This window comes from Dendropsophus ebraccatus, chromosome 6 (assembly GCF_027789765.1).
Source record: "Dendropsophus ebraccatus isolate aDenEbr1 chromosome 6, aDenEbr1.pat, whole genome shotgun sequence".
NCBI classification, from domain to species: Eukaryota; Metazoa; Chordata; class Amphibia; order Anura; family Hylidae; genus Dendropsophus; species Dendropsophus ebraccatus.
The window spans coordinates 58,033,006-58,052,294 of NC_091459.1; the positions used below are offsets into that span (position 1 = coordinate 58,033,006).

At 46.1% G+C, this 19,289-nt stretch overlaps 1 protein-coding gene across 1 annotated transcript in view; it reads left to right on the forward strand.

Moving 5' to 3' along the window:
* Window positions 1–13,657, forward strand: part of SYTL3 (synaptotagmin like 3) — a 52,461-nt gene extending 38,804 nt beyond the window's left edge. Inside the window, exons 10-16 of the mRNA XM_069973759.1 lie at window positions 1,453–1,631; window positions 4,763–4,865; window positions 5,930–6,100; window positions 11,687–11,798; window positions 11,876–11,981; window positions 12,072–12,268; window positions 13,289–13,657. Coding sequence (XP_069829860.1) covers window positions 1,453–1,631; window positions 4,763–4,865; window positions 5,930–6,100; window positions 11,687–11,798; window positions 11,876–11,981; window positions 12,072–12,268; window positions 13,289–13,419 — 999 coding nt within the window. The 3' untranslated portion in view covers window positions 13,420–13,657. The remainder of the gene's footprint in view (window positions 1–1,452; window positions 1,632–4,762; window positions 4,866–5,929; window positions 6,101–11,686; window positions 11,799–11,875; window positions 11,982–12,071; window positions 12,269–13,288) is intronic.
* Window positions 13,658–19,289: the final 5,632 nt, after the last annotated feature.

A 19,289-nucleotide genomic window follows, 5' to 3' on the forward strand; every position in this document is an offset into this window, starting at 1 on the left:
ACCACACAGCAAACTGTATTCTCTACCTGTAACACCACACAGCACACTGTATTCTCTACCTGTGACACCACACAGCACGCTGTATTCTCTACCTGTGACACCACACAGCACGCTGTATTCTCTACCTGTAACACCACACAGCACGCTGTATTCTCTACCTGTAACACCACACAGCACACTGTATTCTCTACCTGTAACACCACACAGCACACTGTATTCTCTACCTGTGACACCACACAGCACTCTGTATTCTCTACCTGTGACACCACACAGCACGCTGTATTCTCTACCTGTGACACCACACAGCATGCTGTATTCTCTACCTGTAACACCACACAGCACGCTGTATTCTCTACCTGTAACACCACACAGCACACTGTATTCTCTACCTGTAACACCACACAGCACGCTGTATTCTCTACCTGTGACAGCACGCTGTATTCTCTACCTGTAACACCACACAGCACGCTGTATTCTCTACCTGTAACACCACACAGCACACTGTATTCTCTACCTGTAACACCACACAGCACACTGTATTCTCTAACTGTGACACCACACAGCACACTGTATTCTCTACCTGTAACGCTGATATTGGAATAAAGTAAAGAACTTCCTGATTTTTTTTCTCTTTTTATTTCCAAGCACATATTATGATCAAGCATCTTTTATCTTTGAAGTTGAGCCCCACAATAAGGCTCTGGCCCTCTGTGCTGTTTAGCATCATTTACTTGTGTTACTACATCATTTTTGTAAATACGCTGCAGTACTGCAATGACACTCCAACATGTGTGAACACAGCCCTAATTTTACTGCACACTTCTGCACAATTAGAGAAATCAGTGCAACACCTGCTTCTGGCCAATCAGAGATGCTGAATCACTCAGGGGATTGGTGGATCCAGCCGCGCCTCCTGGGACATCACGCCCTGCCCCCTGTCTGCATCATCAGCCTGATCTCAGCAAACACACACAATGTGAGACAGAGGCAATGGAAGATTTGTCTCCTAGGGGGGATAGCAGAAGGAGCAGGAGACAATTTCTCCTACTGGATTTCTATCAGCTACCAGTGTGACAGAACCGCACAGATACGGTAATACATTGTATAGACAAATATATTTAACTTTTAATGTACTTTCAATAGAAAACAAGTTTTTCTTATCCGGAGTTTCCCTTTAACCTACAAAAACAGAAAGCCTTGGCCACTAGGGGTCACTCTACGAAGCAGTCTACTGTTCACTGCAAAGCCAGGAATTGATTTGAAAAGATGAGAAATCTCAGTCTTTCCTTTATGACCTGTCCTCTGTTTATAGTCTGTTCCTGGCTTTGGCTTAAAAAATCTGTCAGATAAATCTGTGTGTGTAAACACACCATTAGAGATTGCTACTTTCTATGCTCAGGCAGCGTGTGAAGGACGTCTAACTAATGTTGAATGTGTTCTGTACTTAAATAGTCCAGCATGACCAGCATCAACAGTGCCGGCACCGATGTGGGCAGCATCGACAATGCCAACGTCACTGGAGAAATTGAATTTGCAATTTCCTACAACCTGAAAACCTGCATGCTGGAGATTTCAATCAAAGCATGTAAAAACTTATCCCATGGGGAAGAAAAGAAGAAGAAATGTAATCCGTAAGATGTAGCACTGCACTTCACATACCACAATGTTCCCTTTCTCAAAGGGGTACTCTAGAGAGAAAAAAATGTTACTAAATTAACTGCTGTCAGAAAGTTATACAGATTTGTAATTTACTTGTATTTAAAAATCTCCAGTCTCTAAGTACTTATCAGTTGCTGAATGTCCTGCAGGAAGTGGTGTATTCTATCTAGTCAGACCCCGTGCTGTCTGCTGCCACCCCTGTCCATGTCAGGAACTGTCCAGAGCAGGAGATTTGTTACTGCTCTGGACAGTTCCTGACATAGACAGAGGTGGCAGCAGAGAGCATTTTGCCAGATTGGGAAGAATACACCATTTGACAAATAGCAATTGATAAGTACTGAAGGGATCGAGATTGTTAAATAGAAGAATTTACAAATATATATAACTTCCTGACAAAAGCTGATTTAATAACTTTTTTTCTGTGGAGTATTCCTCTAATATTTCTTTGTATGAACTGTACAGCACTGAAAAGCATCAGCTATTTTTACATGAAGCAAAAGACTCGGTGAGCTGAGGGGAGGGTTATTAGACATGTACAGAAAAGCACATGTTCAACATTCACATAACAAATCTCAGGCAGGGATTAGGTCAGATTACCTGAGTATGAGGATGGAAAGAAGGTGACCCAACAAAGTATTAAGTAGGTGGCACATATGTGTGTTTACATGGTATTTTGTAGCCCCTGCCTTGGTAGCAACAATCTGAGTAAACCCCATATATTTATCCCATGCACCTCTCTCTACATGGCTACATTACATGCACTCCTCTCTAGATGGTCACATTGCCTGCACCTCTCTCTAGATAGTTACATTGCCTGCACCTCTCTCTCTAGATGGTTACATTGCCTGCACCTCTCTCTATATAGTTACATTGCCTGCACCTCTCTCTAGATGGTTACATTGCCTGCACCTCTCTCTATATAGTTACATTGCCTGCACCTCTCTCTAGATGGTTACATTGCCTGCACCTCTCTCTTGATGGTTACATTGCCTGCACTTCTCTAGATGGTTACATTGCCTGCACCTCTCTCTTGATGGTTACATTGCCTGCACTTCTCTCTTGATGGTTACATTGCCTGCACTTCTCTAGATGGTTACATTGCCTGCACCTCTCTCTTGATGGTTACATTGCCTGCACCTCTCTCTAGACGGTTACATTGCCTGCACCTCTCTCTAGATGGTTACATTGCCTGCACCTCCCTCTAAATGGTTACATTGCCTGCACCTCTCTCTAGATAGTTACATTGCCTGCACCTCTCTCTAGACGGTTACATTGCCTGCACCTCTCTCTAGATGGTTACATTGCCTGCACCTCCCTCTAAATGGTTACATTGCCTGCACCTCTCTCTAGATGGTTACATTGCCTGCACCTCTCTCTATATAGTTACATTGCCTGCACCTCTCTCTAAATGGTTACATTGCCGGCACCTCCCTCTAGATGGTTACATTGCCTGCACCTCTCTAGATGGTTACATTGCCTGCACCTCTCTCTAGATGGTTAGATTGCCTGCACCTCCCTTTAGATGGTTAGATTGCCTGCACCTCTCTCTAGATGGTTACATTGCCTGCACACCTCTCTACATGGTTATATCGCCTGCACCTCTCTCTAGATCAGAAATGTCAAACCCTGGCCTGCGGGCCAAATCTGGCCCGCAGTGCCATAATTTTTGGCCCGTCAGGCAATTCAGAGTTTGAATTACATCTGGCCCTCCATGTCTACTATAAACGAGACTATGGGGCAGGGCTGGTTACTGAAGTAGACTAATGGGGAGGGCTGGCTACTGTGGTAGACTATTGGGGAGGGCTGGCTACTATATAAGAGACTATGGGGGAGGGCCGGCTACTGTAGGAGACTATGGGGAGGGCTGGCAACTGTAGTAGACTATTTGGGAGGGCTGGCTACTGTAGTAGACTATTTGGGAGGGCTGTCTACTGTAGTAGACTATTGGGGAGGGCTGGCTACTATATAAGAGACTATGGGGGAGGGCTGGCTACTGTAGGAGACTATTGGGGAGGGCTGGCAACTGTAGTAGACTATTGGGGAGGGCTGTCTACTGTAGTAGACTATTGGGGAGGGCTGGCTACTGTACGAGACTATGGGGGAGAGCTGGCTACTGTACGAGACTATTGGGGAGGGCTTGCTACTATAGGAGACTATTGGGGAGGGCTGGCTACTGTAGGAGACTATTGGGGAGGACTGGCTACTGTGAAAGACTATTGGGGAGGGCTGGCTACTATAGGAGACTATTGGGGAGGGCTGGCTACTGTAGGAGACTATTGGGGAGGGCTGGCTACTGCAGGAGACTATTGGGAAGGGCTGGCTACTGTACTAGACTATTGGGGAGGGCTTGCTACTATAGGAGACTATTGGGGAGGGCTGGCTACTGTAGGAGACTATTGGGGAGGACTGGCTACTGTAGGAGACTATTGGGGAGGGCTGGCTACTATAGGAGACTATTGGTCAGGGCTGGCTACTATATGAGAATTATGGGGAGGGCTGGCTACTATATAGGACCCTTGGGGGGCTGGCTACTATTTGGGCACTACTGGGAGGGCTGGCTACTATGTTGGACAATTTTGGTTGGCTTGGCTACTGCATGGGGCAATATTGGGGGGGGGGGGGTTGGCTACTACATGGGTTGCGGTTTATTCATATCATAGCGATTTATCATGTTATGTATCATAGTGCAAAGTGCTGGGAGACGCACACCACTGACAGTGCCAGGACCACCGTATTCGTGCTTCAATAATGATCATGGTTGGCCCGCGACTTTGTCCAATTTTTTTTATTTTGGCCCACTGTGTATTTGAGTTTGACACCACTGCTCTAGATAGTTACATTGCCTGCAGCTCTCTCTAGATGGTTAACATTGCCTGCACCTTTCTCTAGATGGTTACATTGCCTGCACCTACATGGTTACAGTATATTGCCTGCACCTCTCTCTAGATAGTTACATTGCCTGTACCTCTCTCTAGATAGTTACATTGCCTGCACCTCTCTTTAGATGGTTACATTGCCTGCCCATCTCCTGTTGCAGTTGTAGACACTGATGCCAATAGAAGATGTATGTATATGACAAATATCATGTTTCTTTTTATTTTAGATATGTGAAGACTTATTTGCTGCCCGATAAATCTCCAACTAGTAAAATGAAAACCAGTGTTAAGAAAAACACAGTTGATCCGTCCTTTAATGAATGTTTAAAGGTAAACTGCTTATGTGATTGAAGTTTAGACTTTGGGCTTTAATTCTAGGGATTTAAAGATGCTGCATTCGCTCTTTACATTGAATTAGCCTTTTATTTTTACATAATTCCTCAATTGGACAAAATATAAAGATTATTTTAAAGGGTTAATCCAGACAGGGAAAATTGTCTATTAAAAATACATTGAAGGTTATGAAGATGTCTCTATGTAATGTATTACTGTGTCTGTGCAATTCTGCCTCACTGGTAGTTTATTGACATCCAGTAAGTGAAGAAAGTCCCCTGCTCCCTTTGCTGCCCCTTCCCCCTCAGGAGACAGGTCATGTGGCCACTGTCAGGGGCGTAACTAGGATTCATGGGGCCCCATAGCAATGAAGTCCATCTACGGCAATCAGAAGGACTCAGCACTGAGCGTTGCTTCCACATGCTTCTCTTTGATATATCTTCAAATCTGTGTAGGTCTCAGAGTGGAGATCCCAACTAAGTAAAACATATCACTGTGACATGTCAAAAATGTTGTATAATTATAGTTACTAAAGATGAGCCAACCGAACTTACTTAATCGAGGGAAGTTCGGTTTAGTACTGAGGTTTAGGACAAGTTTGGAAACATGGTGGATGCACCAAAAAAAAAACATTTCACCTGTTAGCGCTCCCCCGGTGTCCTCCTCTGGTGTTCTCCTCTGGATCTCTAGCCGCCTGCAGCCTGTTCAGCCAATCATACTGTAGAACTAACAGTGCTGGAAAGATCATCCGGCCGGTACTTAAGTAGTACTTAAGAGATGATTCGGGCAGAGATAGGCCATTCTGTGACCCGTCCGGGGTCACGGAACGGCTGGTCTCTTACATTGTGTGAACATAGCCTTAAAGAGGATCAAAAGAACACTAAAGGGCACCATAACTAGTATGTAACAGCAACTGACAAAGTGTGATGTTTTGCATGATCTAATCTGGGATGACATAGTTATATAGTTAATATCCTTTAACAAACATTCTAGTTATGTAATGATTAATATTGCATTACCATGTTAGATTACTTACTGCTGTATGTTTGTTTCCTCCATAGTATGCTATAGAACGCTCTCAGCTGGAGACACGAACTCTTCAGATATCAGTGTGGCATGCAGAAAGACTGAGGAAGAAGGTATTCCTAGGGGAAGTGCTTATTCCACTGGAATTCTGGAACTTTGAAGACAACGCAACAAAATCCTTTACTTGGTACCAGCTAAAAGGAAAGGTAAAGTACAGTACATCAAGTGCTCAAAAAAGACAAAAGTGTATACTGTGCTGTAGACTAAAAATATTTAGCTTTACCTCAGATTAAGTGTCCAGCAGGCAGATACATACTGTGCCCCCTGAAATTCATTATAATTTACTCTGCGCCCACTGAAATTCATATATTTCATACTGCCCCCCTGAAATATTCTATATTATAATTTGCACACACTTTACTTTTTTCAGCAACAGTGAAGGCTTTCTGTCTTTATTTTAGTAGGAAAAAGCTGCCTAACCTTAGAGATGTACATGCAAGGTGCCAAGAATTGGCTTAAAGGGACAGTGTCACATTTTTGATAATTTTTTTATGAAAAGTAAAAGTATAAATAAGTCTGTTGGATGTTTTTTTTTTAATGCAGTGTTTCAGTATTTTTTTCAAAAATGTATTGCTGCACAGGGGGCTGCCATGTTTATAGTGTCTGTGTGTGACGTCATTTCACGACACACAGACACTATACGGCACCTCCACATCATTGAAGTGAACCGACGGAGTAAGTCTGATTTACTTCACTGGAGGCTCCGTCACTGTGTACTGCGCATGTGCATAGACATGCGCAGTACACAGCTGCAGTACATGGGGCGGGTGGCGGCGCCATTTTATTGAGGTCCCAGCACGAGAACCGGGGAGGAGAGAGAGACCGCACAGAGCGTGTACAGGAGAACTGTGTGCAGCTCTCTCTCCCCCCCGCCCCTCGCCCCCCGCCGGAGGGAGAGAAATTAAATAAACTTTTGCTTTGGGTGCCGGGACATTGCTATCACCCAGCAATGTCCCGGCACCAGTCACCGCAGCTCTCTCCTTCTTTCCCCCAGCAGCAGCTCAGCAGCGTTCTGTGGGGGAACGGGCTTGGAGATGCTGTGGGGGGAAGATGGAGAGAGTAAGGCTGATGGCAGGGGGAGCAGGGCACAGCAGCGTCTGCTGCATGCTGTACCCCCTGTGGCTGCCAGACCCGGGAGCGCCGGCATCACGATGATGATGGGGGCAGAGGAGGTGAGGGGATGATAGGGGTGACGGAGGAGGTGAGGGGATGATAGGGGTGACGGAGGAGGTGAGGGGATGATAGGGGTGACGGAGGAGGTGAGGGGATGATGGGGCATCGGGGGGTCTAATCGGGGCAGAATCTGGTGGCCGGTGGACGCCGGGGCTGCCCCATCTCCCAGGCCGCATTCCACTCCTGTCACAGCCCGGAGCAGGGGAGCCCCGCGCACCACCAGTCCTCGCCGGCCCGGTTCACTGACAGCTGCCCGGATCCCTCTCAGGTCTGCAAAGGATTATTCTGCCCTGATTAGACCCCCCGATGCCCCATCATCCCCTCACCTCCTCTGCCCCCATCATCCCCTCCTCTGCCCCCATCATCCCCTCACCTCCTCTGCCCCCATCATCCCCCTCACCTCCTCTATCACCCCCATCATCCCCTCCTCTGCCCCCATCATCCCCTCACCTCCTCTGCCCCCATCATCCCCTCCTCTGTCACCCCCATCATCCCATCCTCTGTCACCCCCATCATCCCCTCTTCTGTCACCCCCATCATCCCCTCCTCTGTCACCCCCATCATCCCCTCACCTCCTCTGTCACCCCCATCATCCCCTCACCTCCTCTGTCACCCCCATCATCCCCTCACCTCCTCTATCACCCCCATCATCCCCTCCTCTGGTCACCCCCATCATCCCCTCACCTCCTCTATTACCCCCATAATCCCCTCACCTCCTCTGCCCCCATCATCTCCTCACCTCCTCTATCACCCCCATCATCCCCTCACCTCCTCTGTCACCCCCATCATCCCCTCACCTCCTCTATCACCCCCATCATCCCCTCACCTCCTCTATCACCCCCCATCATCCCCTCCTCTGTCACCCCCATCATCCCCTCACCTCCTCTATCACCCCCATCATCCCCTCACCTCCTCTGTCACCCCCATCATACCCTCACCTCCTCTGTCACCCCCATCATCCCCTCACCTCCTCTATCACCCCCATCATCCCCTCCTCTGTCACCCCCATCATCCCCTCACCTCCTCTGTCACCCCCATCATTCCCTCACCTCCTCTATCACCCCCCATCATCCCCTCACATCCTCTGTCACCCCCATCATCCCCTCACCTCCTCTATCACCCCCATCATCCCCTCACCTCCTCTGTCACCCCCATCACCTTCTTCTCACCCCAGCCTCTCTGTCCCCTGTCACCCCAGCCTCCCTCTGCCCCCTGTCACCCAAGCCTCTCCCCCCCAGTCACCCCAGCCTCCCTTCTCCCTGCCACATCAGCCTCTCCCTCCTGTCACCCCAGCCTCCTCCAGCCTCTCCCCCCTGTCACCCCAGCCTCCTCCAGCTTCTTCCTCCTAACACCCCAGCCTCTCCCCCCCTGTCACCCCAGCCTCCTCCAGCTTTTCCCTCCTGTCACCCCAGCCTCCTCCAGCTTCTCCCTCCTGTCACCCCAGCCTCCTCCAGCCACTCCCCCCTGTCACTCCAGCCTCCTCCAGCCTCTCCCCCCGTCACTCCAGCCTCCTCCGGCCTCTCCCCCCTGTCACCCCAGCCTCCTCCAGCTTCTCCCTCCTGTCACCCCAGCCTCCTCCAGCTTCTCCCTCCTGTCACCCCAGCCTCCTCCAGCTTCTCCCTCCTGTCACCCCAGCCTCCTCCAGCCTCTCCCCCGTCACCCCAGCCTCCTTCAGCTTCTCCCTCTTGTCACCCCAGCCTCCTCCAGCCTTTCCCCCATGTCACCCCAGCCTCCTCCAGCCTCTCCCTCCTGTCACCCCAGCCTCCTCCAGCCTCTCCCCCTTGTCACCCCAGCCTCTCCCCCCTGTCACCCCAGCCTCCTCCAGCTTCTTCCTCCTAACACCCCAGCCTCTCCCCCCTGTCACCCCAGCCTCCTCCAGCTTCTCCCCCTTGTCACCCCAGCCTCCTCCAGCCTCTCCCTCCTGTCACCCCAGCCTCCTCCAGCTTCTCCCTCTTGTCACCCCAGCCTCCTCCAGCCTTTCCCCCATGTCACCCCAGCCTCCTCCAGCCTCTCCCTCCTGTCACCCCAGCCTCCTCCAGCCTCTCCCCCTTGTCACCCCAGCCTCTCCCCCCTGTCACCCCAGCCTCCTCCAGCTTCTTCCTCCTAACACCCCAGCCTCTCCCCCCTGTCACCCCAGCCTCCTCCAGCTTCTCCCCCTTGTCACCCCAGCCTCCTCCAGCCTCTCCCCCCTGTCACCCCAGCCTCCTCCAGCCTCTTCCCCCTGTCACCCCAGCCTCCTCCAGCTTCTTCCCCCTGTCACCCCATCCTCTCCCCCCTGTCACCCCAGCCTCCTCCAGCCTCTCTCTCCTGTCACCCCAGCCTTTCCCCCGTCACCCTAGCCTCTTCCTCCCTTCCCTCCCAGCTTCTTCCCTCCTGAGTGCATGAATGAGCTGCCTGTATGAGAGTGCATGTATGTGCTGCCTGTATGAGAATGCATGTACGTGCTGCCTGTATGAGAGTGCATGTACGAGCTGCCTGTATGAGAGTGCATGAATAAGCTGCCTGTATGAGAGTGCATGTATGTGCTGCCTGTATGAGAGTGCATGAATGAGCTGCCTGTATGAGAGTGCATGAATGAGCTGCCTGTATGAGAGTGCATGTACGTGCTGCCTGTATGAGAGTGCATGAATGAGCTGCCTGTATGAGAGTGCATGTACGAGCTGCCTGTATGAGTGCATGTACGAGCTGCCTGTATGAGAGTGCATGAATAAGCTGCCTGTATGAGAGTGCATGAATGAGTTGCCTGTATGAGAGTGCATGTACGAGCTGCCTGTATGAGAGTGCATGTACGAGCTGCCTGTATGAGAGTGCATGAATGAGCTGCCTGTATGAGAGTGCATGTACCAGCTGCCTGTATGAGAGTGCATGTACCAGCTGCCTGTATGAGTGTACATTAAGGATCAGCAAATGTGCAGCAGTAGCGAAACCCTTCGCTATGCTCGGCCGTCAGCCGACTGCATTAGAGCTCCGCTTCAGGTGTTAGGAAAAGCTGGATACAGTCCTGGGAGAAGTTCCCCAGAGCTGTACCCAGATTTTCTAGACACCTGGAGCGGAGCTCTAATGCAGACGGCTGACGGCCGAGCATAGCGAAGGGTTTTGCTACTGCTGCACATTTGCTGATCCCAAGTGTACAGGAATGAGCTGTGAGTGTAATAACCATACTATGTGCATTCGGGGGATGGGCGATGAGAAGTGCGGGAGGTGAGTGTGGGCAGGCGAGCTGTATGTGGTTTTGCAGCAGGTTGAGGTGTATTAGGAGGTTCTGCAGCAGCTGAGGTTTATTTAGAAAGGCTAGGGACACGCTTGTATCTGTACTGCTGTGCAGACAACAACAAAATGGCACTGCCTAGCAGTACAGATAATAGCACCTTTCCCCTCTTTGTTTCCCTGTGAAAAGAGGAAGGAGGTGCTGATGTCACAGCAGTTGAGCAGGGACTGCCTCTTTTTTTCAGCATCCGTCTTTCAGGCTGCTTTTACCAGCAGTTTCCTGCTGGAGCTCCCCCTGGTGGCCATCACTGGGAAATATGGAAAATTAGATTGTTAATTTTTCATATTTCCTTACATGAAAGAAAAATGAAAAACACATATAAATTAACAAAAAAAAAATAACAAATTTAGTTTTAACACTTTCAATTTTTTTTTTCTTTTCGACACATTCCCTTTAAGAGTAAGAGAGTGGCCTAAAGCTATCTAGCCTGAGTTAAGGGGACAACAGAGTGCAGTTTGGAACTAAAATCTATTTACAGCTGTTGAAATATTACGCTCCCTGCTGGGGAGCTCTGCTACTCCAAGGGACTGTGCTTATATGTACTTTATGTCTCTGCTAGCCCCACTTATCACCCCAGAACCATCTCACCCCTATCACAAAACATACCACTTGCACACGCTCACAGCTATATGTCCTTTACAAGTATACTGGAAAGATTATTTTATTTTTTCTTACTGGATCACAAGATTGTTTTAAATTGCCCCCAATCACAAAAGATCCCCAATAATACAGGAAGACTAAAAGGTTCTACACTTTATGATACATTCCATATACATTGACAGAGAATTCCAAATTATTTTCTCTAGCATTTAGCTGCCACTGGGGGGGCGCTAGGACCTTACCAAGGACATATTTATCATTGAGTTCAATATAAGATATAGGTAGGCAGATAGATAGATAGGAGATAGATATATCATAGATAGATAGATAATGTAGAAAATACTCCGCAGCACTTCCAAGTGCCTTAAAAATGGCTTATGATACGCCGAAACGTCATATATCCCCCTTATGAAGTTTGCTGTGTATTGTTTTGGATTAAATTCTACTACACGTTTGCATCAACTTTGGAAGTGCTGCGGAGTATTTTCTACATTAGCTAACGTATAATCCTTGGTCTGGGATTAGTCTGCTGGCACCCCTTTGCTTGATTCTGTTGTGCTGCTCACATTTCACAGATAGATAGATAGAAGATTGATAGATAATAGATAGAAGACCATATCATAGGATGCTACGGACATCTCACAACTTTTCCCATTTACTAATGTTGAAAAATCTTCAATTTATCCAATAGCCAAGAAAGTCTGAAGAGCTGACACTGCAATATTATGGAGAGTTGTGTGTGAGAATAAGGCTGGAAGTACCTCAAGTTTCTAGAGCATTCCTGTATGAGCATACATCAGATGGTAAGGTGGGGGGTCTAGGATATGATTCACTATTATGGTATAATATATTTCATTTCCGATCATCGTCCATCCCACAGGCACTGATGCAAGAAATATTGAGGTGGTTCAGCTCCATCTTGTAATAAAAAGGGCCAGCAATTTGTCATTGAGACCAGACGGTTTTCTAAGCCCTTTTGTTCGGAGGTAAAATGACATCTTGATTGCCGAATTTTGCTCAAGTTTCACCTATACAGAGAAGTTCATATACTGTTGTATGTTTATTGGTTTGGCTAGTTGTCTTGTTCTGCCCAACAAACAAGATGTAAAGCAAAGGACCCCAGTGCTGAGACGACAACCGTGTCCAGAATGGAACCACACAATCATTTTTAATATAGCAAATCCAAGTGATCTCCGGACGTCTCGACTGGACCTCACTGTATGGGATCAGGGTTTGAATGAGCGATTTCTTGGTGGAACCACTTTAAGTACAGGTAAAGTACAATTTTTTGGAGCATGATAGTCTAAAAATTATATATAATTGCACTTTATTTGGGTTGTGTTCCTGGAAAGTATCTGCATTACCAAAACACACATTTGTTTGACCACAATCCAGACACAATATTTGAAAATTCCATGTAGGCATCCCCATTCTTAAATAGCCCCCTCACCCTTGAAGGCATTCCCCATCAGTTAGCCCCCCTCCCCCATGTAGGCATCCCCTCAACAGTTAGACTCCTCTACCTATGTAGGTATCCCTCCTGTGTAAAAAAAAATAAAAAATAAATTGTACATACTCATCTGTCTGTAGCACTGCAGTCCTCCAGCATCTGCTTCCTGTTCTGTGAACAAACAAGTGATGTCACTCATGCACGAAGTGTTGGGGGGGCAAAGGCATAATGATGTCTGCGGCCACAAGAGTGATTGACAGGGTAAGGAGCCAATGACTGCTCCCTCTGTCAATCCCAGGCCCGATTTTAACTCTGAGCATTCATCAGGAGTACTCTGAGCCAGGGTTTAATAAGAAGTGGGACAAATGGGGGCAGTCACAGGATGCCGGCACATCACCCCAATATAGGGAATGTTCCACTGGATCCGGGGTGGTTGTCAGATTCTGCTGGTGCCCATCTTGCAAACCTCCCACTTATAGAAATACTCCCAACAGAGCAGTCTGTCAATCATGACGATGATCCCATTCATATATGGTGGCTTGCAGAGTTTGCTGCAGAATTCCAAAAGCACAAGTCAACCCCATAAAAGCATAAATCCAGCGATCCATTCAAACTCTCTTAGGATATGCAGCTCAATGCGTACATTCAAAACTGTAAACTAGGATTAAAAAAGTGTGCTCTATTATCTTCATTCACACACAGTATTCCTTTCCCTGCTGCTTATAGAAGAATGGAAACTCACAATGCAAAAGAAAATAGTTATTATTATTGCTCTTTAAAAGTTACAAAAGTAAATACATACATAGATACAGCCATTTCTGAATATAGCAAGTTCTCTTACAGGTGAGGAAGATGGCGCCAATGATGGCCACCAATCAGCACATCTTCTATGGGAACAGCTGCTCAGCACCCCCAATGAATGGATGGAAGAGACTCTTCTCTTACAAGCCAACAAAGGGACTTTTCATTTTTGACCTACACATTGCAAGAACACGTGCATTACATTGACGTATTATTACTTTATCATTGTTTTAACTTACCTTTACAGTCTTCAAGGGTAATTATTCAAAAATATCTTAGAATTGGATAAAGAAAAAATATTAAATATTTATTTTTATAATTTTTGATTAAGCTATATATCAGAGAATAGAAAATTCAAGTTTGGCGGCATTGAAAACAATGAGCCACTTCTAAAAGAGCAAGTAATAGTGACCTTGTTCACACAGCATGAAGCACCGGCCGTTCTGTGTGTCAATGAAGATCATCCTGACTGGTACTGAAGTACCGGCCAGAAGATCTTCATTTGTGCTGAATTGGGATGTGGGCGCATCCTTGTGCACCCACATCCCAATTCACCATAGCCGACAGCTGGAGACGCACGCTCCATTGCGAGACCTGTCAGGCTTGCGAGACCTGTCAGTTTTCGTTTCAGCCACTAGGGATCGCGGCCGGAGCGTATACTTAGTGTATACACTCCGGCCGGGATTCCATTCATTCTGATACATATCTTTTGCATTAATCATTGCTGTTGTTGCAAATTGCAACAACAGCCGTGATTTATGTAAGAGATAAGTTGTGTGAACATAGCCTTATGCAGGATACACCAATAGATATATAGGGGGAAACTGGTATAAAGTAGAATTGACTTACTTGCCCCTAGCAACCAATCAGATTCCACTTTTTCATTCCTCACACACTCTTTGAAATATTAAAGGTGGAATGTGATTGGTTGCTAGGGGCAACTAAGACAATTTTTATTTACACCTGTTTGATAAATCTTCCCATTTTAAATGTTGATTTTTTAAGGTTCCATGGTATTAAGAATTCACTTAACTTCTTCCAACTATTGCCAAATTTTTGACAATTTTTGTGATACTCATAAGGTCTGCTTTAGTAAATACTTGTATTCTTCATAAATTACCAATGCTCAAGCGACTTTTCATAACTGTTTATAAACCTCTGTTAATTCTGCTGAAGATGTATGAATAAATTAAAAACTAAGCCTTACCAGTACCTTGTCGATATGATACATGCTTAGATAATCTGACCCAGACTGGACATTGTAAGAGCATGCAGGGACATGGCTGTAACGCTGTTGGTCAAGACTCACTGGCAATGTCGATGCGACATCCTATTCACTTTTCTGCTGTTCTCCATGCTGGTCCTCAGGCTGCTTGTGTCTTCCAGTGTCTTCTTCCACCTTCTGCTGCAATTACACCTCTAGCCACTAAGGTGCACAGGCGGCCAGCTCTTCTGGATTTATAGAGGTAACTTGTATCCACCTGCTACTGTTGACTGCCAATCCAGAGCCACCTGCACCTATTTAAACCAAGCTTCACCTGATCTTTTCTGCCTGAATGGAGTCAACTGGTTCCGGACTTTTTTTTCTGTGTAGTGTTTTTTTTTTTTTGCTCTTTAATGTACACTGTGCACCCCATCTTGACATTAAAAAACTGAAATGTAGATATTTTTGCACATTTATTAAACAAGAAAAACTGAAATATCACATGGTCATAAGTATTCAGACCATTTGCTCAGTATTGAGTGGACGCACCCTTTTGAGCTAGTACAGCCATGGGTCTTCTTGGGAATTTGGAGATTGTCTGCTATTCTTCCTTGCAGATCCACCCCGGTTCCCTCCGGTTGGATGGTGAATGTTGGTGGACGTCATTTTCAAGTCTCTCCAGAGATTCTTAAAGGGGTTATCCAGTGCTACATAAACATTGCTACTTTCTTTCAGAGACAACATAACTTGTCTCCAGTTCAGGTGCAGTTTGCAATTAAAGGAGTAATGCGGTGCTCACTAAAATAATAAAAACACTCATAAATGTATCTGCCGCACTACCGGGAGCCAGGTCCTGCCGATACCACTGTCCGATCTGTACTTGTGTCTCTTTTCAAAGTCCCTCACTTCCTGCTTGACGCGTGCAGCCAGGCTTGGACTGGCCTACAGGGGAACAGGGGAATCCCCCGTTGGGCCCTACCACTTGGTGGGCCCCTGGCAGGAGGTGGGCCTCCCTGTCTGACTCTTTCTACCAGAGAATAAAAACAATTTCTATGCTATAGAAGCAAAGACAAATATATGTAAGGTACCATGTGTCTTCTTGACCTAACAGCATCTAACAGTGTCAGCAGTTTGGAACGTGAATTACAGCTGACAGAAGTCTCGTAACAAATGATAGTCAGGCAGTGGAGTGTGGGAAGATAATAGAAAACTGTACTCACCAGTCCCTGTGCCCCTGGACCGCGCTCTCTCCCACAGCTGCTGGAAGTTTTTCAGTAATTTTCAAACAGATTCTGTGTATGTCACGGCCCCAGCTCAATGTAACATACTCCCCTGATGGATTGCCTGCTCAAACAGACAATAACTGCAGCGGTGTCCATCCCCAGTCAGTGATTGGCTGAGCGGGCACATTAAGGAAGAGCTTTGGGGGCACAGGGATGGGTAAGTATACTTTCTTTATTATGTTCCTGCACCCCCCTGCCTACCTGAGATTTGTTAGTTTCATGGGACTTCTCCTTTCAAGAAACTTAAGTGGCACGTTATGGTGTTTGCATAGACTGACTGAAGAGTTACTAGTAGTGAGCCAGGAATCGCTGGTCACATACACAGCTCTGTGCAAGGTCACTATAGTAATGTGAAAGGATTGGTGCTTATTATATCTGGTGTAAGGTATGGTGGGCCCCAAGAATCAAATTCCCAGGTAGGCCCAAGGTGGTACTCCCCCTAAAATCCATAGGATAGGGGATGTCAAGCTAAGTAAAAATTCTTTCAAATCAACTGGTGTCACAAAGTTATATAGATTTTTTATTTATTTCTACTAAAAACCCTGAAGCCTTCCAGTACTTATCAGCTGATGTATGTCCTGCAGGAAGTGGTGTATTCTTTCCAGTCTGACACATTGCTTTCTGCTTCCACCTTTGTCCATGCCAGGAACTTACTTTGGACAGTTACTTACTTTGGCAGCAGATATTAATGGGTCAGACTGGAAAGAATAACCACTTCCTGCTGAACATACAGCAGCTGATAAGTACTGGAAGACTGGAGATTTTTTTGATAGAAGTAAAGTACAAATTTCTGGCACCAGTTTATTTGAAATCATTTTTTTGCTGGAGTTTCCCATGGACTATTTTACTTTTAAACAACTTGACAGCCCCTTTTGTACAGTCAGTGCAGTTTCTCCATTGATCAACTAATCGGGTGATCACCGATTTCCTATGACAGCCTGGGAAATGTAGTAAAACTCTTTGGCTGCCCTTTCCACATACAACGAAATCAGATTGTCAGCTGTCTCATTCATGTTATATATGGTATATATATGGTATATAACTGTATACCAGTGGTTTTCTAAACTGTGTATAGAAATGTCTGTGAACCACAAGTATCCCTCCAAAAAGTTGGGAGATATAGAGGAAGGGCTGACTGCAAAGCATTATGGGAAAGCTTGATGTTATGTGTTTTCAGTTATCATCATCATCATAAGATTTTACAGCAATGGAGCACCTTTATCAACCTGCCAGAGACAAAACACAATCTGATTCGCCTATAGCAACCAATCACAGATCACCTTTCATATATTAACAAGCTCTTATAAAATTAAAGCTGAGCTTTAATTGGTTGCTATGGGCAGATTAGACTGTCTAAATTGTGCATGGCAACCAATCACAGTTCAGCTTTTATTTTACCAGAGTAATATGAGAAACGAAAGCTGAGCTGTGATTGGTTGCTATGGGCCACATCAAACCATATTATTTAGTGTTCTTAGTGTGGCCTCACCATAGGCTGTTTGCTTGGTCACAAGTGTGTTTAGTGACCTCTGCAGTAAAGCGCATCACCAGTCATTAATGGGTTAATGCTTCAGATGTGTTTACCTGCAGTAACCATGGCAACCATGCACTATGATGACAAGTGCTTATGTCATAAAGAAGGTTCCATAAAGCAATGCACCGCACCCTGATCAGTGCCATTTTGGATGCGCCAGAGGACCTTGAGCTTAACGAATTTACTGCCCCCTACCCTTGATGAAATTTGGAGGTTCTAGCAGGGGACCTGGATCTGTGAAGGAGAAGAGATACAGCCGCCTAGCCATCAATAAGGTGACAGATATTGCAGCCTCATCTCTCTCACATCCAGTTTATTATACTTATAGTATTACCCTCTAAGTCCAGGGGAGGGGCAGCTCTCCAGCCATGGCTCCCTCGAGGTTTCCCCCACAGGGGGTTTTCCTCGCCTGAGTGCTGGAGGGTGACTCTTCGTGAGTCGGGGGTCTGCCATTTTCAGTGTCATGTAATTTTAAATAAAATTGGCACCCTTTGACACCTGATTACAATGTGTTGTGTCTTTATTTTGCGTTCTTTGGTTTAACTTGGGGGAGTTAGCGGTCCATCACACATTGCAGAGTCATAAAGCTGGACATCTGCCTGCTACACAGATCTATCACCTGCACAATGCGCAAAAGTAGTATAGAGCGGTGGCTGGTGGAACTCCTGCTTGTATGTGCATATCCCTGGATTAAAGGAACACTCAAATCTTGAAGAAAAAACATGTATCACAAGGCTTATACCTACATCTACAAGGCTTGGCAAAAGGTTTTATCAAGTGACAGGGTCACACCAATCAGCAACACGGACACCACCGTACATATACATCATATATACATAACCCAGTGGCTTTTGTGTGTGTGGGCAGGATCAGGGGCAAGGCAGAGTATTGTGCCCCCACACCCATACATGCAGGTGTGGTCTAGGTAGCTGCCCCCCTGCAAAATCCACAGGATAGGGGATATCAAGCTGATTGGTTGGGGTCCCAGTGGTTATAAGAATGTGGGAAACATATCCCCCTCAAATAAACAGTGGGGACAGTACTCCATTAATTCTCTATAGGTCTTGTTATCCCTTATCCTGTGAATAACTAGGAGAGGGGTATGTTCTCATGTACTATATGGCTGGACTCAGACTAGGCGTTTTTCAGAAATATGTCATATGGCATTTTTGGGGTTCAAAAACGCAGAGACCAGATGTTAGTCAGTGGGGAAAATCGAAACACAACACCCATAGGGCATTTTTCTGCTATGCTGTTTTTTTTTTGCATTTTGCCACAAGCTTCTATAGGGGGGGAATATTGTCATGTCTATATGGAAATTTGTGTTTTTTCCCCAGTTCTTCAACATAAAACCTGGAATCACATGATAAAGAATCACATGATTTGTACCGAAAAAGCCCCACAGGGGATAAAATTAGAACTAAACTTTACACTAAAATGAGAACATGGCAGAAAAAGTGCCAGAAAAAACACCAAAAAGCAGGAAGATGTGCAACAGTCTTAATCTTGGTTCACATTTGTAGTGAATTTAGTAGAATTTAGTAGATTTTGTTCAAATCAACTGGTGTATAAAGATTGGTATTTAACTTTTATAAAAAAAAAAACAAAACAGTACTTATCAGCTGCTGTATGTCCTGCAGGAAGTGGTGTATTCTCTTCAGTCTGACTCAGTGTTCTCTGCTGCCACCTCTGTTCATGACACAAACTGTCCAGAGTAGAAGAGGTTTTCTATGGGGATTTGCTACTGCTCTGGAGAGTTCCTGTCATGGACAGAGGTGCAGCAGAGACTGTGCACTATGTCAGCCTGGAAAGAACACAGCACAAGTAATTTACAAGTAGTACAGTACTATGTTCACGGTTCGTCCATGTTGATGTCGATTTTTCCCACACCCGTAGTTTCAGCCGCACATGTACGGCGGCATACGAAATGCGGCCAGACTCATACGCAGTGTGAACATAGCCTAAAAATGCACCATATTAAGGTTTCCTTCACACCACGTTTTTATTCTTTTTGCTCCATGA